A 22194-nucleotide genomic window follows, 5' to 3' on the forward strand; every position below is an offset into this window, starting at 1 on the left:
GCTGTGCTGGAACTCACTTTCAGAGATTAGATTTGATTCAAACCGTCTCTCAAACACACACGTACGCACGCGTGCGCTCCACGCACCTGTCAATGCAGCGGTGGAGAATTTCAAAGCTGCAAAATAGGTTTGTGCAGCACAGAATGCAGCTGGATTAGATTTATTATTTATTCGATTAGATTTACGCTGGGGGGGGGGGGGGGGAAGCCGCCCCTGGATCAGTTTGCAGCCTTTTTGTCTGTCAAATAGATTCTTGGAGATATAATTACTGCTACTGTTTCAGCGTAGACGTTCAGAGAGAGCGTCAAACCGCGAGGCTTCCATCTGCTGGTGTCACAGAAAGAATTCACAACAGGCAAATAAGGGGTTCCCACATCACGTTTAATCTCAAGAAATTAGAGAAATCATGTCTATCAGAGGTTTTCTAATACAAAACATGGGCGTGCATGTGTGTGTGTGTGTCTTAGATTAGCCCAAGAACACAGATTTCTCTAAGCCATCCTCCACTTTGGTGTACTCCAGGTGAGACTTGAAATACTGGCTTCTGTATTTCGGGCTGTTCCGGACATAATCCAGGTAATCGGGACTTCCGGGACAGATGACGTTGTCGGCCAGAAGGACGCTGCCTTTCCCGAGAAGGCCACATTCCTACAAGAGGAATGTAAGTCTATATGAGAGGCTGCGAAACAATGTTGATGAATGAGAATAAAACCTGCCTCCATGAGCTTTGCGTCAGGGAGGTACCGATCCTTCCAGTGATCCAGGAAAACCAGGTCAAAGGATTTCACCCCAAACTGCTCCTTCATTTTGGGAATCAAGTCACCAGAGGAACCTTCGACTAGGTGAACCTACAAAGACGAAGCTCAGTGTAAGTTTATCCTGGAAGATCTGCAGTTTAGGATTATTCAATCTATAAATTTTTATTTTACTGGATGAGGAATGTACCTTTTCCTCTTGCCCCGCCCAGGCAATGACTTGACGGGCAATCACAGCAAAGTCTGGGTTGAACTCAAGAGTGATGAGCTTCGCATCAGGGGGAAGGAGCGTGGCGATCCGCACTGTGGAGTAACCACAGTAGGTGCCCAGCTCCAACACGGTGGCTGGATTTACCTCTGACACCACTGAGTCCAGAATGCAGCCTGTGAACCACAGACAAAAGAGCATTCGGTTCCTTATTTTGCTCATGCGAACAGTCGACTGATTGGCTATCTGTACCTTTTTCGTCCCCCACATTCATGGCCCACTCTGTGTATCTGCAGAACTCATCGATGGCTTTGACCACGCTGCGAGGGTCCCCTCTAGTGGCGTTCTTCTGTACTGCAGCCAACAGCCTCTGACCGTGTTATTAATGAGAAGACAAACAAACTGAAAGGGTGCTTTTCTTAAAAGGTGTGTCCTTTCTATTTAATTTAGGCGTAAACATGTTTACATGTATTTTGCTTTAGGGATGTTTAAATATGAATACTGGAAACTGTTAAGAAAGAAAAACAACTGCAACATTCTTCTGTGCCTGTAGCTGCTGCTGTGGTCACAGGCCAACACGGGATATTAAAGCCACACCTGCGGACGGGTGGATCGGGTCAGAACATCCAGCAACCTCTCCACGATGACGTCGTGCCACATGAGCGCCAGCCCTGCGTGATACTGCACGATGGACGGTATAACCCATCTGTACAGAATGTACAGGAGAGCTGCGCCGCCGCTGCAACTGTAGAGAAGCGTCAGCCACATCCTGCAGCCAGAGCAGAGAACATCTCTTCAGTATGGCTCTCTGCATCAACAGACCATGAGAAACGGGCACCGACACGGCGCGGTATCAGCACATCTGCATGATAAATGACAGCTCGCCTCTCATCTGCCCTCACTCCCTTTTGTGCCGAGCTAATGAAATGGGTGTTTACTATGCAGCTCCTCTATCAGCTGATGCCGCCTGTTATCTGTAATAATCCCTGTGGAGTAAGAAGCATCCATAAGGAGAATTGCCGATGAATTTACAGACATTCCCATTTTCTTTGATCATTTGCAAAATTGAAGCAGATTTTGGTTGTTTTTTTGGAAGCAAATCCCAGCAGATGATTTTACCCATTTTATAAATGTGAGGTTTTACTCAGGATATCAGTGACTTACACTCATATTCATACAAAATTAAACAAAACATCTTATATTCGGTGAGAAGGTTTTCTCCTGATCTTTCCGAAGCATTTCTCTTCATGGTCAAGTTTGTTTCGTTTTATCTTCTCAACCACTTTTTCCCTTTCAGGGTCAGGAAAGGGCCAGCTTGCTCAAGGGTACCTTGGCAGTGCTCTGAGGTTTCTTCTGGCACCTTCCCCAACAACCAGAAAACCTTTCATGTTTTGCCTGCGCCGGGGATTGAACCAAGAACCCTTTGCTTCTCAGCCCCGCCCCCCAACCACTCTATCAAGTTTGTTATAACTTTTAAATCAAAGGTGCTCAACAAAGCACAGATGTCCACCAACACCATGAATCCCCTTATTTAGGCCCCAACTGATTCAGTAGCTCTAGCTACAGTCTGAGTGGACGCAACCATGCACACAAACGGCTGTAAATCAAAGCAGCAGCCATGTTTGTGGCAGGTAAACAGATAAGAGAGGGGGAAAGAGAGCAGAAAACAACAAACTGGCGGATTCCGGAGAGTGCTGGAAGCTGCATCACCATGACTTCTGCAACTGTGGCCAACCAGCAGATGCTGAGTTAATTCGTCTTGATTCAGAGTTTGAGTTGCATGGCAACAGGCTGAGGGTTCAGAGCTGTGCCACAAAAGGCAGCACACATGGGCTCTGACCTTTACTTTAGCTCCCTCCTAGCGCGAACAAAGCCAGAGATTCTGGAGCAGAAACCTGGAAGATTCGCGATTTGGCCAACAAGTTCATCGTTCGGCAGCTTGCAGAGAGGACGACTGCACACGAAGACGCGTGCACGTCTACGAACAGGGCGACAGAAAGTTGCTCAAACCAAAATGGCACATAAATGTGTCAAATGTAGCGATGTCAGAATCAAGACATGATACCTTTTGTTCAGGAACTGTCGACGCGTTTCCTCTGTAGGGTCAGCGGATACTGAAATTGACCCCCCCTCATTCACAGTGACAATATTTACCACAATGCTAATCCAGAATTAAAACCGGTTAATCTGGAGCCCGCGCAAGCAACGCGTGGATGCGTGTTAGGCTTCACTGAGCCGCTCGGCTCGACCAGAGAGAAGACTTACCTTGGCGAGGCAGAGGCGCTCCTACCGAGGGGAGAAGCCAGGGATCGACCACAGGATCGACCACAAAGAAACTCCTCCCTCTACTCTTCTGTGGCGCCCTGAAAAACCCCGTGAAATGGAATTAAAGGAAAGCGCGCACATGAGGCGCAAATACGCGCGGGCGGAGAAAGACTGGTGCCAGTGACTAAACAAGAATTTCCCCTTGAACGTTCAAATTCCCAGGTTTCCACTTGTTGACCAGTCATCTTTGGGCGTATTCAAACCTTTAAGTTGATCCTAATTAGAGCATCGTGCTAATGGCAGGTTTCTGAAACGGTTCTGGCTCATTTACACGTTTGTTTATTGATGAGCATTGACTCTGTTAGTCTGAATTGAATAAATAATATATTGTGCACAAGAAAACATAAACCAATCAGGTCTCCTGCGGGGGGAAGGTCCATCAGATAATTCAGAACTGAGCCGTACATTGCAAACGTCACACTGTTATCACACATCTCCATATTCTTAGAGGTATTTTCATAATAGAATTCCCCACATGAAACCAGACAACCTCCATAAATGTTTCAGTCATTTCACAGTTCCCCTGTTTACATCAACACCCAGCAATAATCAGAAAATCGCTGAAAAGAGTCCTTTTTTTAAAATCCTCATTTCTTTATTGGCAACCATGGGGTGAAAAAAGAACAATGAAAACTTTTCTTTAGTCTTTGTGCAATATAAATGCATCATGAAAGTACAACAAAGGAGAAAACATGCAGAGTCAATGGGAAATGCTGCCAGCCTGAGATCCCTGCTGGCTGACGCTGACATCTGGTGCACACCTGTATCTACGAGGTGATCCAGGGGTGTTTCAAACACTGAGCGGCCGTGGCTCTTTTCTCCGGCAGCAGCTCCAACATGGTCAGGAGGAAGGAGCTGAACTGGGAGGCCTCCTCCTGACGCCACTCGTACTTGTCCAGCAGGATCTCCAATAAGCTCCACGGCTGCAGCTTGGCGATGCGGCGTAATTGTCCTGCGGAGGGTGAACCTTGACTGCTTCGGCCATTTTCACCTTACAGCACACGAGACTGTCGGAATTTTACCTCTGCGGTTGAAGTATCGTTTCGAGTGTCGTCCCGAAAGTGCAAACTGGGAAGGGAGGGGTCCCAGCAGCTCGATGATGTGGGCGATATGGTCTGAAAGCAGAGGAGGAGATATTGTAACAAAAGCCCAGTGATCAAGCACAGAGAGATTAGACTCAAACCTTCTTCCCGGGAGAAAGTGGCCCCTGCTTGGGGGTCGAACAGATAATCCCCTGTTGCCAGTTCAAAAGCCTGAACACATGAGACCCAGACTGACATTAACTGGAACTCATGCATCATCTGCACCATCCCGCTCTCATACAGGGGAGATTATGGGAGCAGCTGAAACCGACTCACCATACAGGCGGTGCTCCAGATGTCTGCAGGTGTGCCGTAGTCTGCACCGATCAGAACCTCCACCGAGCGGTACTGACACGTCTGGATGTCCTCGGTGAAGTGTTGGTGCTGAGAACCGGAGAGAAACACCTTCTCTTTATAGCAAAGTCGGACATTTAGTAAAGTAACTAGAGCACGTGTGTTTACTCACCACCCAGCAGGCATTACCCAGGTCAGCAATCTTGATGGCAATTTTATCAGCGTTCTGTGGCCTGAGTAGATCCAGGGGTCGACTGGGGTCACTCATCCCTGCAACAAACGGCAAAAAACATCTTTACGTGTTGTATTTTACATCGATAAAATCTGAGCTACGCTGGAGGATGTAGGAAGATCCAAAGAAGAAGCTGACCGTGGGGAGAGGACGGCGTTGGTGGCGCCTGGTTGCCTGTCGTCTGACGTAACGATGCGGGAACCCGCCCGCTGAGGTCGCTCCAGGAGCCGACGCCGTCTCTGCCGCACGGGACTGACTCCAGGTGGTCTCCAAACAGGACGGTGTGCCTCTTCAACAAGAGCCGAGGACCTTTCACCTCAGACAGACAGGTGGAGCTACAGGAGATGGAGGTACCGGTGACCTCGGACGCATGTGGTCGGTCTCGCCGTGCGTCTGAGGCACTCGGATGTCTTCGTCGACTCCCGTCCTTCCTCGTCAGTCGCTTCATCGGACTCCTGGAGGCTTTGCTGGACTGTAGATTTGCATGATTACATAGAGTCAAATAATAATTTAAAGGGAAAAGTCATTATTTAAAATATGCAGAAAGATGGAAATTAGATAAGAGCTTACTAATTAATATTAATGTAATGTAATTCATAACCAAATACCTCCAAATCCACCAAAAATCAAACATTTCTTACAGCGTCTGGACAGTAGGACGGGTAACAAATGAAAAATCCTGAAATCATGTGTCTCTAATCCAGTTTTATTCCAGGAGAGGCAAATCATTTCTTACCCACTCCCCAAGACTGTGGAAAAGCCCGGTCAGCTTCCCCAGTAAACTGGACAAACCCTTCAGAAAAAAGAGCAGGAACAGGTCAGGATGCAGTTCATGACGAAACAACTCTGCCCGTTTGAAAATGGAAAAAAACACACCTGCTTTTCTCGGTTGCCCCTGTTTGCTGGCAGGAAGTGAACGTTTAACGCGACAAAAAGGCAAAAAACAGCAGTTAAAAACGAAAGCTGGTGTGAGCTTCAAAAAACAGACCTTGCTCGTTTAAACATTTCAAAATAAAAGCTTCGATAGCTACTACCTGGGGCGCTGGAGGGCGCGGGCAGCTGCCACAGTTTAGTGTCGGACGCCAGGTTCTGAATGTAGGCCTCATCCACCTTCAGGAGGATGTTTTCTGGCTTGATGTCTGTGTGGATAATCTTGCATTTAGTGTGCAGGTAATCTAAACCCTGCAGAACCTGCGACAAGAGATAAAAATACTGTCACTGTGCACTGCGTCTACTCAGGGGCGTCAGAGGGCCAATTAGGCAGAAGAAGCACCTGTCTGAGGATGCTCTTAACGCAGGGCAGGGGGAGGCCCGTGTAGTTAGATGTGACGATCCATCTCAGCAGCTGGTGGCCCAGCACCTCCAGAACCATACACACATCTGGAGAAGTTAAGGAGCTTGTTTTATTCTGGAGAGATCTGCTTTCCTGTGGATCTGGAACTTGTCTCACAGCTGTAGATACAGTTTTGGGGATGGAAATGACAAGGATACGCTCCCCGTTTTCTCCGGTGATCCTGAAATCGTCGATGAGATGCACGACTCTGTCGCGTTTCAAGTCTTTAGCGTCGCTGTCCCTCACCTGAGGACACGAACGCGCCGCAATTACGGCGAAATCGAGGTTTCTCGTCCAAAGAGTTTCCTGAACTCACACATTTCAGGAGTCTGATTTCATCCAACGCCGTCTCTGTAAACATCTGAGCGCTCCTCACGACCTTCAGAGCCACAAAACACCTCTTCCTGCATCATACAGTTGCCCTAGTTATTTATTAACCCTTCCAGTATCACTCCATCACTATAAACCAGCAGCAAACAAGCTGGACTTACATCATATCCCAGCAGAGCCACACCGTGGAGAAATGACCCCATCCCAGCTTTCGAACCACCTGGTAACGGTCCACAAAGATCTCTCCAATTTCCACCCGGTAATAACCACCTGTAAAAAAAATACCCCAAGCTCATATGAAGCCCTGAAGAAACTTTCTGGTGAAGGTGAAATATCTCTACTGAAGCAGAGCACAAGTCTCACAAATGTGGCAGGAATGTTGTCTGAGAATGTGACCTTTGACCTCTGACCTCTGTCCTATGTAACCAACTGAACTAATTATCTAATCCAACTGGCCCAAATATTTGTCTTGTCTGCCAAGATACACGTGTTTACGGAGTGTAAATGTAAAGTGAGGACAGTATTAAAATGGGAATTTTCTATAATCCTTCATGTTTCCATAAAGAGGTTCTTTTCCTGTAGGTGCAGCTCACCGATGCCGTAGTCTTCCGGGTTCTCCTGCTGCTCATCAAAGGGCTCATGGGAACGCGTTGCTGCCACCGGAGGCTTACGGACCGACTTGCCGGACGGACAGAAAGCTGCGGTTCTCCTCGTCGTGTCTGGGGACGTCTGGGGCCTCGGGGGTGGGCTCAAGGAGCCGTCTGAAGTCAGGACTGATATGGCAGCGGCGTAGGAAGACGACATGTCTGACCGGAGCACAGCTGCAGGGAGACGGGCACAGGAAAACACGCTTCCGCCGTCATGTTTGCATCACTGGACTCTCCATCCTGCTCCTTCGTGCCTTTATTCTGCGGACTATGGGCGGCTCCACTGGGTGTCGTTATTTTTAGCCTGACGACTGACACGTCAATGTAAAGAGCTGCTGACCCCAGCCCATCTGTAACCCAAGCTTCCCTCTCACTCGTGTGTGCGTGTGTGTACGTGTGTGGGGGGTGTAAAGAGGAACAACTGCTGATTTGAATGCTGCTTCTTTGTAGATGATCTGATCCAGTAAGCGAGCAGTGCGGCGGTTCACACCTCTCGGTTTGCTCGGTTATTCCGCTGTGGCGTCACACATCGCTGGCTCCTTCCAGAGCACAGTCAGAATCCTGCTCTCGTTACATCGCTCAAACCAAACGGCGTGCTCCATCACGTGAGTTTTCAACTTAAAAATCAAAACTTGAAAACTTGCGCGTCGAGGGCCAAATTGTTGGAAGGGCATGAACCGACACACACCTTTGTACATTACACATCATTTCCACAACAATGCATAAATAACACAGCACATACCTGCCTCTGATTCGCTATATCCTAAAGCTTCATACTCCACCACCATTACGTTTATTTTGAAGGGTTTACATCAAGTCTAGAGAGTTCCAGCTGGATTACTGATATTAATCTATCATAATTATGCTGGACCAAATCTTAGCGATCCTCATTCTCAAGAAATTCCGCACAGCGTTAGAGGGGGAGTCGACTTACCCCTGCGTCTGTCCACGTTGAGCGCTTGTAGGGTGGGAAATCGTTGCAGCCTGACCCGAGTTCCTGAGCCTGGGGGGGGTTATCTGCTCCCCACCCCACTGCCTGCAAAACACTTCATCCAGGAATAGAAACCTGCTGCTGCTGGTTCTATTCCTGGCTTTTTGACATTTATCAGCCTGCTGCTGCCAGCTCTATTTCCAGAGGTGGAAAGAGGCTCATTCTCTCCTTTTTTTGATTTATTTTATTTATCACCAGAGGTGATGAGGAGGAGCAAAGGCCACCTGTTTAGAATGACTGTGAAATATTTCACTCTTTTCTGTTTTTCTGGCGTTTTTATAGCGTGCACACGTGCAGACACACGCAGCCAAAATGCAGCAATCTTTAGCATCAGAAGATTTAGATTTACGTCAGTTCCTTTGAGAAATTTACGTAATCTGCCTGTGAGCTGATCCTGGAGCCTGGTCTGGGTGGGGGGGGCCTTGGCATGTGCCTGAGGGCTCTGATGAAACAAACCCATCGTAGGGCGCTCCTGCTATACCATAGAACTGAGCCGGTTTAAACGGCCTGAAAAAACAGAATAAACAAACACGCTGACTTCAACATGACACTTTATTTAGTAGAATGAATGCGAGACCTCATACATACAGTATGGGACAAGCCTACAACGTATAGGCCTGGTTATAAAGAGAGAATGATAGAGAAAACAGCTGCACTTAAATATTTAAAAAATAATGTAATAATCAAATGTCATCACAACACACTGCTGAATAAAATGCTTTGTTTTTTAACACAGTACCAATCCCCGCACGGATGAGATCGAGCTACGTTTAGATAGCTACAAAATATTATAGCTTCATAAATATAATATAGTTTGTTTTTCAGCTAAATTTATATCATTTGTTTTTCTGCTTACAGAGTACATTAGTGTATATGAAAAATACATTTATGGCCCCCACGTGCACAGAAGTTTGGTCTTTGATTTCGCATCAGCTGATGGCAGAAACCTGAAACAGTGAGTGTGCTACAGTTTTAGAACAAAGAGACAGAACCTCACTTATGACAACATAAAGATTTACATTCAAATAAAGCCCCAAAATGGCTTACATGAAACCAGAAACATACCTGTTTACACGAGACAAATACCTTCTGTTTTACTGAGAATTTTATTAATTGTTCTACCTTCAGTTAAGTCTACATTGCAGCTAGTAAGATCTTGATTACAAATATATTTCATTATTATACATAGCTCTTTTTAAAAAAAGAAAAAACTGCAGTTTTGCTTTTAAAACATGAAAACACAAACATGAAATGAGTTGAAATTTTTACATATTTAAAAAAAGAGAGAAACAAATCAGCCAGCAGGAATTCTGATTAACAAATGCAAAGATGTGAGACCTGCTCACACCATCATTGAAAACTGCATCAGCCCTCCGTTCACACCACCGTCTCCACCCTTTACCACCAATGAAAGTCCTCACCCAGGGGTGAGAGGAGGGAGGCGGGGGTTCTCTGGTTAGATGCTACTCTAGCTAATATTAAAGATTATATTGTTAGCACAGGAGTAAAATATAAGCATGAAATGCACCAGTTCAATCCACACTATATACAGACTCACGCTTGGTTAGACCTTCAGTAGATGTTAGGAAAAATAAACCCTGTCAAAGTCTTCCTACTGCCCCTCATCTCTGTGTTGAATTAAGGCTTAAGATGTTCTTAAAGTGCTCCATACGACACTCAAGTCCTCCACAGCATACTGCACATAAATCTATGTCACACAGTCGCGCTACAGCCGTACAGCACTGTCTCACAGCAGCCCTCAGGGTCAAGGTCGGCGCGGCAACGGCTACATTTAGGAGCCAAATTACAAAAACACACTAAAAACAACCACTACTGCTATGACATCATTCTCTGTGGTAGGGGCTTCGGGCAAGATATTAACCATGTTTCTGTGAGATTCCAATATTCTTGAGACTTTATTCTTTAGCCTTGACAGGAAAAAAAAAACATTAGCCATATCCTGATACAACAAGATCCCAAACTGGCTGATGATAACAGCATATGAGAATATATCCCCCGGCCTGTCTCATTAGGGGTTTCGCTTTCACATTATTTAAAATCACATTTGGAACTATTAATTAGTTTGGCGTTAAAACTTCCAGGCACTCCTGTCTGCTACACTGGTGCACTACAGGTCATCTTTGTATGGCACAAGGTTGATGAGCTTTATGTCAGAGAAGATACAAAATTTATTTAGAGTCAAATCAGTTCTGGTAAAAAAAAAAAAAAAAGTTTTAACAGGGATGTCAGGGTTATAAGGAAGGTGCTTACTGCTTATGCTGGGTCAGAACGATCGATACATCAAGTGAAGCATGACTATTATTGTTACTGGTGTGAGTGCACGTTTACATGAGCGCAGCGGAAGCCTAAAGATCGTGTACAGGTCAGAACACACAGAAGCTACAAAGGCATCTTCATGTTCCAGGGCTACAATTTCTTAGTGATACCAGTCTCTTTCTGCTGAGGTTGCCATGTTTCGCTGCTGAGGTCACGTTAAATCAACATGTGTGTGTGTGTGTGTGTGTGTGGGCTCAGGAGATCCAACGGGTTTGGGGGGGGACACCCGTGATCTGGTGCGACGATCTGCAGCAGTGACGCGTCAATAGAAAATAATCGATATTATCGGGATGGAGTTTGAGTACGACACCATTTTATGAGGTTATAATCTCTGTAAACCCCTCATAATAGCAAATAATCTGGATTAAAAGACTAAACCACAGAGCTGAAGATGCCAGGGAAGAATGTTGCACTTAAATCCACTCTTGCAGTCAGAGAGCGACGTAAAAGAATGAGTAAAGCTACAGTTGTGTGTGTGAGTGTGTGTGTGTGTGTGTGTGAGTGATTTCTGCTGCTTCAGACCAGGGTTCCTGGGTCAGTACTGGGTTCTGCTGGGGTTCCTTCTTGCATCTGTGGATGGGGAGGCTCCTGATAGAGTGAGAACTCCATTGATCTGCCGAGGGGACAAAGCAAAAATAAATCGAGCTTCACAGACAACAAGCTGCATGAAGCAAGGTCAAAGGTCAAAGTTTACATGTTATCTGTGTAATTTCGGAATGCAACTCGTAAAAACGGTCGCAGTTCCATAAAACACTGAATTCACTGACCTTCCATGCAGCGGGTGACCGTGGAAGCTGGCTGATTGTGGAATCTGGGATCTGTGGAGGTTGGCGGTTTCTCCTTGGACCGACTGGGCCTGGTGCACCAGCGGGTGGGGGTGTGAGAGGCGAGAGATCCCCGCCTCGTGACCCTTTGGGGTGGTGGGATATCCCAAGGCGTTCCTCAGGTACCAGTCCCTCAAACCCTCCAGAGCGAGGGCTTTGTGTAAGCTTCGCGTAGAGTCTTCCGGGGTCGGGAGGGAGTACTGCGGGGGTCTGCGGCTGAAGGGGGCGCCGGATAGGTCTGTTTGGTAGGGGTGTAGGTTGGGAATGGAGGATGTGGTGGTGCCAGAGGCAGGAGACTCGTATGCCGACAGCAGGATGGTGTCCTGGCTGTGCTGCTGCAAGGGAATAAATGGTCCACAAGATTTGGTTCTGGTGACTTTGACCCTGCGCAGCTCAGCTTGCGACCCTCGGAGGACCATGGGGCTGTAAGGAGGTGCAGCACTGGGGAGGTGCACCTGAGAATGAGAAAATCCATTGGTATGAGGAGGTACAACCACAGCGGGGGACCAGGGAGCGGACAGGTCTTGCCAGATCCTGCCGGTGGACTGGTACAATTGCTGCTGCATCCTCTGCTGCTTCCCCCAGATGTAGTCCATGAGCAGCTCATTGTAGCCGGCACCGGCTCCTCTGCCACCCATGGACAGACGCATCTTGGCCTGTTCCACGGAACCGTCGGCATGCCTCTCTGGGCTGCCCATGTGGATGTGTCTCAGCTTGCCGTCGGTCAGTGTCTCTGAGCTCTTATAGGGCCCCCCTCTGGAGGGCATCCCATTTCTGGGCACGGGATCATCTGGGAGACTCGACCTATCCAGCAGAGCCTCGGAGCTGTTACTGCGCCTGGCCCGAGAGCTGTAAGGGCAGCTGCGGAGGTCAGACGAGCCCTCCTGGGCCAGGGGAATCACATAGGGCACGTCCAGGCTGCCAGACCACTGCTTAAACCCATTCCCGCCTGGCGCATCTGACCTGTGAGAGAATAAAGCAAAGCACAGAAATTAGGAGGACTCGCAGTCGCTGAGGATGAAGAAGAGTAAGTCCAAAGCATCACAACCATGAAATTCAATTTCACAGAAAATCACTTAAATCGGGGGAACAGTTTAATGTGTAAAGACCAAATGACGGGCTCAAGCTGGTGCTGGTAGCTAAATATGACACTAATCATCACAAGAGCCCCGACTCTGCGCTTGCTTTCTAAATCATTAAGCCGTTCTCACCCACGGACAGAGCAGTGGGGCGCTAGCTGGGCTGCATCGGACAGAAGCAGCGGCGTATCGCAGGATTACCTGACGTGAACGCTCATTGGAGCAGTTCGGGCCAAGAGCGGCGTAGCCGGAACGCTTCTACCCTCAACATTAGACGCACTTCTTGGTAAAGAGTGAGTTGGGCTGCGAGAGGCAGAGGTTATCGTATAGGTTTGTGTCCAGCATCAACATCAGGTTAACAGCTATAAAGGCCAGGTCAACTGGTACCTGACGGAGCTCGTGACGGAGTTGCGGCGCGTCCTCATCTCGTAGTAAATCTCGACCGGAGACAACTTCCTGCTGATCCTGTGGTCGGGGCTGCCCACGGTGAGCCGGGGCTGGGACAGAGAGCGCTGGTCGGCAGCCACGCTTGGGGAAGACTCTTCATGGAAAAGAAAAGATCATTAAAATTCAGTCTCGAATATGAAAAAGGGGAACGCACAAAGGCATCCAAAAGCTTGCTAAATGTTGTTTTTAGCTCTCATTTCAAGATGAGTGTTTGGCTTTGAGATTAGACAAAATCACATGTAATACGCAATGTGTCCACTAGGTGCTCCCTTTTCATGTTTTTCAGCGTCTATCGCCTGATAGTGTTTAGGATAATTAATGGATTCTTGTCCGTTTAAAAAAATAACACCAGTGTTGTGACTAAGGTTGCAAAAACAGTGAATAATGTTAAAAAAAAGAAAAAGAAAAGCAACAACTCTATCGGAGGACTCTGTCATTGCAGAGAAGAAATCACAGAATCAAGAAGCCAACAGATGCTCTGAGACATTCTGCAGCTTAAATGCGGCTGATGGAACAAAACTGCAGCACACACACACACACACACACACACACACACACACACACACACACGCACACACACACACACACACACACACACTGATTCAAATGAGTGAAAAGCTCTCCGCTGGTGTTTGGTAGCGGCGGAACAAGGGTGAAAAGCACTTACGTCAGAGGCGTAAATGAATTTCTCACCCGCTACTCTGAGTGAGAGTGACGCATTTTGAATGTGACGCCTCCTGCCTGCCAGCTACTGCACCAGTTAAGCTCATTACCGATATGAAAATGTCGGATAAACGCCAGAGACAAAGGCAAACGTTGGGAGGCAGTTTGGGTCTGGGCGACTCACCGTTGTCGTGAGACGTTGAATCTGACATGGAGCTCGTGCTCTCTGACATGACAGTGTCCTCTGAAAGATAGTAAAACATAACCGGGTGATGCACCACGTGCACATTTGTCACTTTTCCGCAGGTTTGCGATGGTACCTGTGTGACAGCCTCGGTGGACCGTCCTCTTGTTGTTCGGGACATTGCGATCGTTTTCAGAGTGTCGGTACAGAGCGCCGCTGAAAATGGCCTTCATCTGCTTCCGTTGGGCAGCCTCATCCTAAAAGAGTCAGCGCACAGTTAGCACCCGACTTCACACTCGCGCCGTTAAAACGTGACATTCAAGGTAACGGCGTACGTCTGCCTTGGCGTTGGGCGCCAGGCCAGCTCTGCGCTGCACCAGCGGGGGTTTCTCTCCCGTCTCCAGGGGGAAGGAACACGGCAACTTCCCGGTCAACTCCTGCAGAGGACATTCATTAGTGCTCAGGAGCTAAAATCTATTTCCTCACTGGCCTGTGAGCTCCAAGTGTTATATAAAATGACACCACTTAAGAGTTGACTGCAAGTGTCAGCCTTTAAACAGCTGACAACCTATAATTCCTGTGGCAGAACTAAAGCTTCTGTCATAACTCATCATGAAAGGAGGAAAGATGCACCAGTGGGTGATATCTCAGACTATTGAAGCCGGGAACAAAGCAGCCATACAAACGTCTCCAGAATAAAATACAGACATAAACAGTCATTAAGCAGTGATTTCAGCTGTACAAGCTGGAGCTGCACCAGCTTCAATATGCAACTTTTCTGAGGCAAACAAAAGGAAAACAACAGTGATTCCCAGCTTGATTCCAGACGATATAATTAAGGGAAACACAGCATTTTTTACAGAGGGGTGAGTTACTCACGGCTTCCTGCAGACAGACTTGTCTGAGCTCTCCCACTCGGCTGTGGAGCAGAGCCTCCAGGGCCTCCTTCCTCTCCTGCAGGGCTGCGATCCTCTCAGCCTGCTGCTTGCTGTCCTGGCCGTCTTGAACATCTACGCAGCATCAGACAGACCGAATTAGAACGTTATCTTGTTTCGTTCCCGCACATTCCAGAGAAAAGGAAAGCAGCCCGAAAATTCATTACGATGGGTTGTCGGATGCTTGATTCCACCCTGATATCATCTCGGTGTGTGAAAACGTAGCAACGGAAATTAAAACACGGGAGAAAAAGGTGAGCGTTTGCAAATAAATAGTATAGCAGAAAAGAGCTTCGTTTTTAGATAAAATATCACTTTCCTCAGTTTTGATTGGTAGGTAAACTCTCAAAATGATGTGTCTTTTCCTCCTAAAAAGCAGATATGGGATCTCAAAGCGTTAGAGGGCACCGTGCTGGTAGTTTTGTGGGATCAATTTAGCGACGTGAATGTCGATGAAGCTCTCGACAGCAGGAAGTTGCAGGAAAAACTGAGCAAAAATGATGAAATGAGACATGTGATCTCAGGAAAGCTCAGTTTGAATATTTAAGGCTCATCGGGTCCTGATCCTAATCTGATATTTTCACTGACGTTAGTCTTTAATCTTCACCTGGAGGGGAACTGTACTATTAATATCGTATTCATTTGACTGTTTCCAAATGTTTTCTTTTCCAACATTCCTCCTTGTTAAAATTTGACGTCCTCTCATGGCCGTTCTCTCAGCGTTCTGATAAAACTAGCTGACAGCTGCGGGGACAGTACGTTAACAAAAGGCCTTCACACTTGAAGCTGCTTTTTCAGCTGGTGGTTCCCGTGAGAAAAAACACTTTTGTTTTTCTTCTGTGTGGGGAGAAACAAGAGGAAAAGCCATCAGACTTCTCAGGCCGCCTCAGGCTTGCCCAGACTCAACGGTGTCTGCCTTTAATCTGCAGGTCGTCAATACTCACCGGGAGCCCCCAAACCCATGGATGTGATCACATGTCCTTTGACCTCCATGTGCAATAAATCCAGGGACTTCACAACGCGCGCCGAGCCACACCCTTACCTGGTGAAAGGGGAAAAAGAATAGAAGATAAACACTTAATTCTCTAATTACCACCCTCAATACCCATGGACTGTGTAGTCGAGGATCTTACATTTAAATTAACATCCTTACTGTTTGGACGTCTGCTCTCAATGTTTATATTTTGCCCCCACTTGTAGTAAGGGACTATTTTTCTGATTTTAGTCCCACACCATCTTAGCCAAAGCTGGCTCACTGCTAACCGCTCACACAGCCATACAAGGTCAGACATGTATTCAGCTTATCAGCTAAGCAACATCGGGACGGAACAAACTACTGTCTGCGCCTTCCTTCCACATATCAGAAAGTTTCTGAACAGAAGTTCGTGTGCACCTTAAGGCTTTCGCAAAGTGGAAATAGCCTCTATAATTAGCTCTCAGATACAATTAGCAGCCAATTAATATGGAAAGGAAAGGAAGAATGAGGTAACATTAATAATGTATGAACAGAAACAAAGAGGGAGAAATCAAATCCCTACGTGTGTTACGTCTCAGTAGATACAGTAGGGAAAGAAAGCGCCACGGGGACGCTACAAGTTACGGAATAAGCAGAGTGGAAAAGGAATAAAGGCAGATATTCTGTACTTTCTCTTTGCTCCAAGCACAAACATCCCAATTTACCTGAAATTAAATTAGACTGCTATTCAATTCTGCTTCCACACCCCACGAAAAATGTTCAGATGAGTCAAATGATGCTGTAACGTGCACATGTGCACAATGGAGATTCACCCCAAACAAAGCCTCTCCCATAAAGCCCAACGGAGATCTGACATCCAGAAATAGAGACGCCGATTTCTGCCAAATGCATCTCATTCAGCGCGGCTCGCAAGCCGCCGCCGTAAAGAAGCATCTCGACACCCACTTCAGGCAGATGGAGACGGAAGGCATAAGAGGAATCGTCTGAGGAATACGTGCGCGGCGTTCTGTATCTATCTGTAAAAAAAGGGAACGGGTTGTTTAAGTACACGAGCAGCTGGTCCAGATCAGGAAAAATGAGTTTTTGTGTTATCTCCAGTCAAAAACTACAAAGAACGAGACAACATACTTGGAATACTTTTGCCGAGGTTGCCCCTGCGCAGAAAACTGTACCAACAGCTCGTGTTTGCGCTGGGCTGAGTGAAAACCTCCGGCATGCTTGACCTCCCGCTGACTGACAACGACGAGCAGATTTACGACCGCTGCTCACACAAACGCACCTCGCGTGAGGGAAGCTTCACAAAACAGGGCTGCGATCATCCGATGTCCCTCTAATCGAACGTGGAGGAGCAGGAAGACCCACTGAGGGGAACTTTCTGAGGTTTTTGGATTCATCTGGATGGTTGCCGGGCAGCAGAATTCGGAAGGAAAAGGCCACCAGGCCTCCGACGCGTTGGTTTAGCTGCTGTTTCATTTATGCCGATAATTTATGGCAGGAGAGGAGAAGGTAACACTTAAAGAACACAAATGAGAAAAAGGTGAAATTTACTGCCAATAAAATGCACTTTTGTTCTCTTGAACACTCAGCTGTTCTGCTGCCGGGGGCTCGCTTGAACTTTATGACCAGCAGAGGATGAACAAAGCTTCAGAGAAAGTTCAGTTCAGGGGGGGTTTAGTTTGTTTAGACCCACAATTTGTTCTTCCAACCAGACCGTCCTTCGCTGCTCTCACACGCGGCCATTTGGAATTTCCTCTAACCAACTGAGACATCCTCTCTCAGGTCCTGGGACCTTCGCTTTAAAAGCACAGGTTTTGCTTAATTTTCCGCCCCCACGCTAATCCCGTCTTTTCCAACGACAAAAAAATGAAATATTTGGGTAAACTCGCAGTTTGGCTCAGACTTCCTTCAACATTTCCTAACAAATCCTTCTTTCGAATTGAAAATATAAGGAGGCTTCGGAGCACGTGTCAAACGTTCCCAAACGGCGTCTGAAGGGCCGGCGACGGGTGTGAGAACACATGTGTGACGAGGCGAATGTGACAGGCGTTATAAAGAGCTTGGAGGAGCCAGTGGACTTGAAAGGGGCTGTAAAAACGCAGCGCAAATGCATTTACTTAATGACTCTCCTGTGCACATTTCTGTGTAGGGCAGCACAGTTTCAGTGTCTCAACTGGAATCATCAATTATTTTTAATATCCAGCACGATGCCCCTTGAAACCTCTCCCATCTGTGTTCATCCGGTCAGTCAGACCTCAGCCTGGGAGACATACCATAATGTATGTGTTCACGCCACCAGAAGCTACAAAGCAGGTAGAAATATTATTGCTTCACTGTAAAATGCAGTAGATGATTTATAATAAAAAAAAATCAGATATCATGGAAAAGCCTCTGGCTCAAAATGGGCTGCTGGGATCCATCCCGGAACTTGTATCTCTCCTCAGTTTCCTAAAATAGGCTTTTATTTTGAAATGACATTGTTAGAATAATCAATAGGGCACCACAAGACAAAGGTGAGTCCTTCAACAATAACGGGTCACCTCCAGGCCAAACTACTGACGGGTGGAGCGAAGCACCAACTGCTCAAACATCTGGTGCGCAGCTGCGTGCGGAGGTAAAGGTACGGTAGCCGTACGGCATTCCAGAGAAGCCCACAGGAGCGATGGCGGGACGGCCGACAATCAGTCACGGGGAGAGCCGCATCAAAGGAGGGCTCGGCATAGAAATGAGGGCGAGAGATGCGAATGCAACACATCGAGCACGTGTTGACTTAGCTTGTGTTGAGGAGGGTGGGGTGGATACGTCGCACGGTGGGAGCCATGTTGATTAAAACATGAGCCGAGCGATGGGAGCGCTGCCCCCGCGCAGCATCACACGAATGCAAATCAGCGAGCGCTTTAATATTCAAGTCCGGCGGGCTAAACGCTGAAGCCTGTAAGGTAGACCCAAACCCACTGTGTCCACACAAGGAAGTGCACGGCTCTCTCACAGGCTTGGAAGTCATACATATTAGATTGCAACGTTCATGGCGGAGCTGAATTACTACAGGCAACAGTTTTACATCAGGCCTCTTTATCCCTTGATAAACACAGACAGATGCTCTCTCGCTCTCTCTCTCTCTCTGCTGTCAGCTTTTATCTGGCCCAGGAGTTCCAGAAACATGCTACTACTGTCACAGCCATTATCAGGACAGGGCGTGATTCTCCTGCAAGTCCACGTCTGTGGACACACTCCTTTAGCAGACAGTGGAGCAGCTGAGCTGCAGACAGGTGACGCTCCAGCCGGCGTGTTGACTGTTGGTGTTGACACAGCTGCAGCAGGCGTACTGTAGTAACCAGGGCCGGGTTTCCAGCACGCCGCTCCCGCCACAGCCTGATTCCAGCATTCCCGAGACTGCTGCCACGCTCACAACGACGGGAACGGCTGCAGAACGCGAGCCTTTGAAATCAATGTCTCATTTTGCAAGGTCATCACTCCCGCCGCCATGGCAACCCTTCCTGAAGCCGTCCGGCCTTTGAACCCTCCCGTTACTCATGTGCAGGAGGCCTGTGATGTGACTTTTGCTGTAAGTACTCCCCCACCATTTAACGTCCACCTACGGGGGGGGGGGGGACTTGGACGCTCCTCATTGGCATTTAACCACAAGAAAATGTCAGGAAAATTCCAAATGTTTTCGATGTAAAAATAAATGTGAGGCGAATTTGGAAGCACATCAGAGGATTACCTCAGCTACCTCCACCTGAGGTCTTGTGACTCTGCCCCTCCCTCACTACTATTGTCTCCTCCTATGTGTCCTCTAAATCCATAAAAATACTAAAAATACCACTTTATAACACGCTTATCTGCATGCAGCAGGGCAGCTTAGCAACGAGTGACCAATCCTGTCATTTTCCTCCTCCCTGGCCTCGACGCTCACCTTTGACACAGCTACCAGGGCTCAAATAAAGTAATCTTGGTGATTGCTATCCACCTGGATTTTGCTAAACTAAAGGGGGGGTGGGGGTGTAATAAAGAATGGAATGTAGGGCTAACCTCTCCTGGGATTATACCTTTGCATTTTCCCTTTGCCCTGCAACACCTGGAGGGATTCCTGTACAGTATTCGTCACCCTAAAGTTGTTAAAACTGTGGCTCACCTGTGTCTGATTTTGGGGGGATCCTGGGGGGAGATTAGGGTGTGTGGAGGCTAACTTAGCGGTCATTACCTACACATCCTGTAGATAAAGTCTCCGACATTGACGAAAGAAATGTAGGTGAATTCCCCGCTTTATCTCTGCTGCTCTGACATATTTCCTTGATAACTTTGGGGATTTGACTCCCTACGCTCATGCACTACTCACCCATTTGGATGAAACCGAGAGCGCATTTTCATTAAATAAAAGGCTTTCTCGGAAACACCTGAACCTTCCAGCAGCTGCTGAACCTCACGCCGCTACCGTGTGGATGGTTGTGTACGTGCCAGTCGGGATCCAACTCAAAGTGTTTGACTGAGCTGCAACACTCACACTAGCAGAAATCCCACAGGGAGACTTTAATTAAAGGAAACAAACACCCATTATGTGTCAAAATCCCCCCGAACAAGATGAATCGGAGCATGAAAGGCCTGGCTTCCCTCACACAAAAAAAAGCCACATCAAACCTGTCTGCAACCAGCCCAATGGTCTCAGAATTAATGCCTGTGCAAACACAACAACCAAAAATAAGGAGGATCAGCACTTTAACCAAACGCTTGCAGCAAAGTGGAAAATCCTCTGAAAACAGAGAGGCGGACAAGCCGTGAATCAGCCCGAAGGCGCCGGCTGACCCCAACGACGCGTTTGGGAGAGTTTTTTCAGATCCAGACGCACATGCTTGTTCAGGAATCTGTTAATAATGGGGCTTAAGGCTGCTGCATGAGAACAGGCGGCAGTCGTATGTGGGAACGGTGAAACGAAGGGACCAGATGCACAGAGCAATGACAAGTTTCCCCTGATTCAAACCCGGCCTGTGGTCAACTGATCATGCTGGAATAATTGCCTTTGCCTGTTGATCAGCAGAAGCAGCGGGGAGTCCGTGCATGTGTTTAAACCGGCTTGTGGATCTGCAACAACCATCCTGCATCTGCATCTGGTCTGGTCGTGGCGGGCAGCTGCGGCTGATAATGAAACACATTTGTAGACGCCAAAACACGACCCAGGTGCGTCTCAAATGATGAATGCATGTAGAACCACAGCCTGGCTGCTGAGCACGCAACACATCCACGGGTATTATTGACTAAAACGCCCAGTCGGGACGAGGACATCTTGGAGCAGAAGCCCTTCTTACCCGAGAGCATGACCGATGCCTCCGGAGGTTTCCATGGTCCTCTGACGCAAAAGCGAGACGAGAAAAATCATTTCCGTGTGACAGCAGAGGACGAGATCCTCCCTGGGAGAAAATATCAGCCAATTAAGCCTTCCGAGATCTGCGATCGGCGGAGAGAGGCGCCTGTTTCATGGTGGCTTCGCGTCCCGACTCTGGTCTCAGCAGCAGCAGTGTCACGGCGCTGCGCATCCCTGAAGATCTCCCGGAGAAGAAAGCTTTCCCGTCTCCACCGGATGAAAACCCCCACAGCCAGGAGCCTCCACACGGTCACAGCAGCGAGGCCCCTCCCAGATGTTACCATGCGTGGCTCCCAACGCACAATAAAGTGCGCCAGTAGAACCAATTAGGCTGCGTGCAGGCGCGCGTCCGCCCGCGTTCCTAAGGACGAATGAAGGCAACTGAGATTTGGCTTGTTTTAAAAGCCATTTATATGGTGCCAATAAACGTTTGCCGATTCCTTAGCACACGTGACAGCATTTACACGGCTTTATTGTTCTGCTTTTTCAAATGTAGAAGCCTTTTTTTTTTGCCTTTGCAGGTCTCAGACATCTGAAGACTGTAATTTTCCTCCCGTTTCTCTGACAGGTTTCATGCGGATCAGATGTGGGTTCTTTTTCAAGTCCGGCCAACCACTCTTCTCAGGTCGGTGTTTGGACTTCGGCTCCAGAAAAATCCACCTTTAAATCATTTCTGTGCAGATTTCTCTGTGTTTCAGCCTCCTCCTGTCTTGCTGGAGGCTTCCTTCTCAGAGTGAATCCTGTTTATCTTCTTTAATTTTCTCTCCTCATATACAAGGACCTTATCACAGCTGACCTTGGAGTCTCCTACAAGATGTTGATTTAATTTCCTTTCATCGCGCTCTCGTAAAGTCTAAACTGAACTGGACACTTGTCACTCTACGTTGAGGACATCCCACCCTGGCTGATTCTCCTGGTCTTATTGAATTTAGCAGAACTCCAGAGAACCAATTTGGTTGGAGTGCAGATTTACGCCACTCTTTAGTTTCCACATGATGGACGGACGTTTGCTTTTAACTTCTGTAAAACGTGAAGACAAAGATTCCAACAAAAACATCATTGAAGGGATGAGCATGTTTCATAGAGGGGCCTTTCTGTGACAAGAAAGAAGCGTAACAGGAAGAAAATAAGGGAGAAACATGCTGAAGACACCATCTTTGACCTCCTCTTCACACTAACTCACATTAGAAGTGAAA

The 22194-nt window shown here is 47.6% G+C and overlaps 3 protein-coding genes across 8 annotated transcripts; all 3 read right to left on the bottom strand.

Annotated features, from left to right (window-relative positions):
• Positions 1–360: 360 nt before the first annotated feature.
• On the bottom strand, positions 361–3397 carry comtb (catechol-O-methyltransferase b). 3 transcript variants are annotated; one of them, XM_057030298.1, is made up of 7 exons: positions 3029–3182; positions 2804–2941; positions 1561–1732; positions 1216–1333; positions 946–1139; positions 717–848; positions 361–648 (listed from the first exon to the last, which is right to left on the bottom strand). In XM_057030298.1, the coding sequence occupies exons 3-7, from the start codon at positions 1729–1731 to the stop codon at positions 469–471; spliced, it is 795 nt and encodes a 264-aa protein (XP_056886278.1). In that variant the 5' UTR covers position 1732; positions 2804–2941; positions 3029–3182; the 3' UTR covers positions 361–468. The 3 variants fall into 3 exon arrangements, with proteins under 3 accessions (XP_056886278.1, XP_056886275.1, XP_056886277.1); XM_057030295.1 differs by lacking the exons at positions 2804–2941; positions 3029–3182 and adding an exon at positions 3229–3397; XM_057030297.1 differs by lacking the exon at positions 2804–2941 and having other exon boundaries at positions 3029–3184.
• Positions 3398–3858: 461 nt separating this feature from the next.
• On the bottom strand, positions 3859–8245 carry LOC130524294 (SRSF protein kinase 2-like). Of its 2 annotated transcripts, XM_057030299.1 has the most exons (15): positions 8141–8245; positions 7153–7380; positions 6721–6829; positions 6546–6633; positions 6388–6475; positions 6170–6276; positions 5931–6087; positions 5773–5798; positions 5633–5689; positions 5035–5368; positions 4837–4934; positions 4647–4754; positions 4472–4541; positions 4311–4403; positions 3859–4240 (listed from the first exon to the last, which is right to left on the bottom strand). In XM_057030299.1, the coding sequence occupies exons 2-15, from the start codon at positions 7361–7363 to the stop codon at positions 4056–4058; spliced, it is 1731 nt and encodes a 576-aa protein (XP_056886279.1). In that variant the 5' UTR covers positions 7364–7380; positions 8141–8245; the 3' UTR covers positions 3859–4055. The 2 variants fall into 2 exon arrangements, with proteins under 2 accessions (XP_056886279.1, XP_056886280.1); XM_057030300.1 differs by lacking the exon at positions 4472–4541.
• A 486-nt stretch (positions 8246–8731) lies between these two features.
• On the bottom strand, positions 8732–21350 carry ccdc120b (coiled-coil domain containing 120b). 3 transcript variants are annotated; one of them, XM_057030766.1, is made up of 11 exons: positions 16771–17905; positions 16455–16658; positions 15611–15708; positions 14611–14741; positions 14067–14168; positions 13868–13988; positions 13732–13791; positions 12825–12978; positions 12639–12740; positions 11302–12321; positions 8732–11147 (listed from the first exon to the last, which is right to left on the bottom strand). In XM_057030766.1, exons 3-11 carry the CDS (start codon positions 15657–15659, stop codon positions 11051–11053), a joined length of 1836 nt encoding a protein of 611 aa, XP_056886746.1. In that variant the 5' UTR covers positions 15660–15708; positions 16455–16658; positions 16771–17905; the 3' UTR covers positions 8732–11050. The 3 variants fall into 3 exon arrangements, with proteins under 3 accessions (XP_056886746.1, XP_056886745.1, XP_056886748.1); XM_057030765.1 differs by lacking the exons at positions 16455–16658; positions 16771–17905 and adding an exon at positions 20943–21350; XM_057030768.1 differs by lacking the exons at positions 12639–12740; positions 16455–16658; positions 16771–17905 and adding an exon at positions 20943–21347.
• Between the last annotated feature and the right edge of the window lie 844 nt (positions 21351–22194).

Source organism: Takifugu flavidus, chromosome 4, assembly GCF_003711565.1.
Source record: "Takifugu flavidus isolate HTHZ2018 chromosome 4, ASM371156v2, whole genome shotgun sequence".
In the NCBI taxonomy this organism is placed as follows: Eukaryota; Metazoa; Chordata; class Actinopteri; order Tetraodontiformes; family Tetraodontidae; genus Takifugu; species Takifugu flavidus.

Bases quoted from the DNA above. Each gene is read 5' to 3' on its own strand.
- comtb (XM_057030295.1), bottom strand. From the start codon at position 1,731: ATGTGGCTGACGCTTCTCTACAGTTGCAGCGGCGGCGCAGCTCTCCTG. The intron at 1,140-1,215 runs GTACAGATAGCC...TGTGGTTCACAG, and splicing joins GAATGTGGGGGACGAAAAAG to GCTGCATTCTGGACTCAGTG. The intron at 849-945 runs GTACATTCCTCA...TCGTCTTTGTAG, and splicing joins GGGCGGGGCAAGAGGAAAAG to GTTCACCTAGTCGAAGGTTC.
- ccdc120b (XM_057030765.1), bottom strand. From the start codon at position 15,659: ATGGAGGTCAAAGGACATGTGATCACATCCATGGGTTTGGGGGCTCCC. The intron at 14,169-14,610 runs GTGAGTAACTCA...TGTCCTCTGCAG, and splicing joins AAGTCTGTCTGCAGGAAGCC to GAGTTGACCGGGAAGTTGCC. The intron at 11,148-11,301 runs GTCAGTGAATTC...TCCCCTCGGCAG, and splicing joins GGTCACCCGCTGCATGGAAG to ATCAATGGAGTTCTCACTCT.
- LOC130524294 (XM_057030299.1), bottom strand. From the start codon at position 7,363: ATGTCGTCTTCCTACGCCGCTGCCATATCAGTCCTGACTTCAGACGGC. The intron at 6,476-6,545 runs GTGAGTTCAGGA...TCGTGTCCTCAG, and splicing joins AAATCAGACTCCTGAAATGT to GTGAGGGACAGCGACGCTAA. The intron at 4,935-5,034 runs GTCAGCTTCTTC...CGTTTGTTGCAG, and splicing joins AACGCCGTCCTCTCCCCACG to GGATGAGTGACCCCAGTCGA.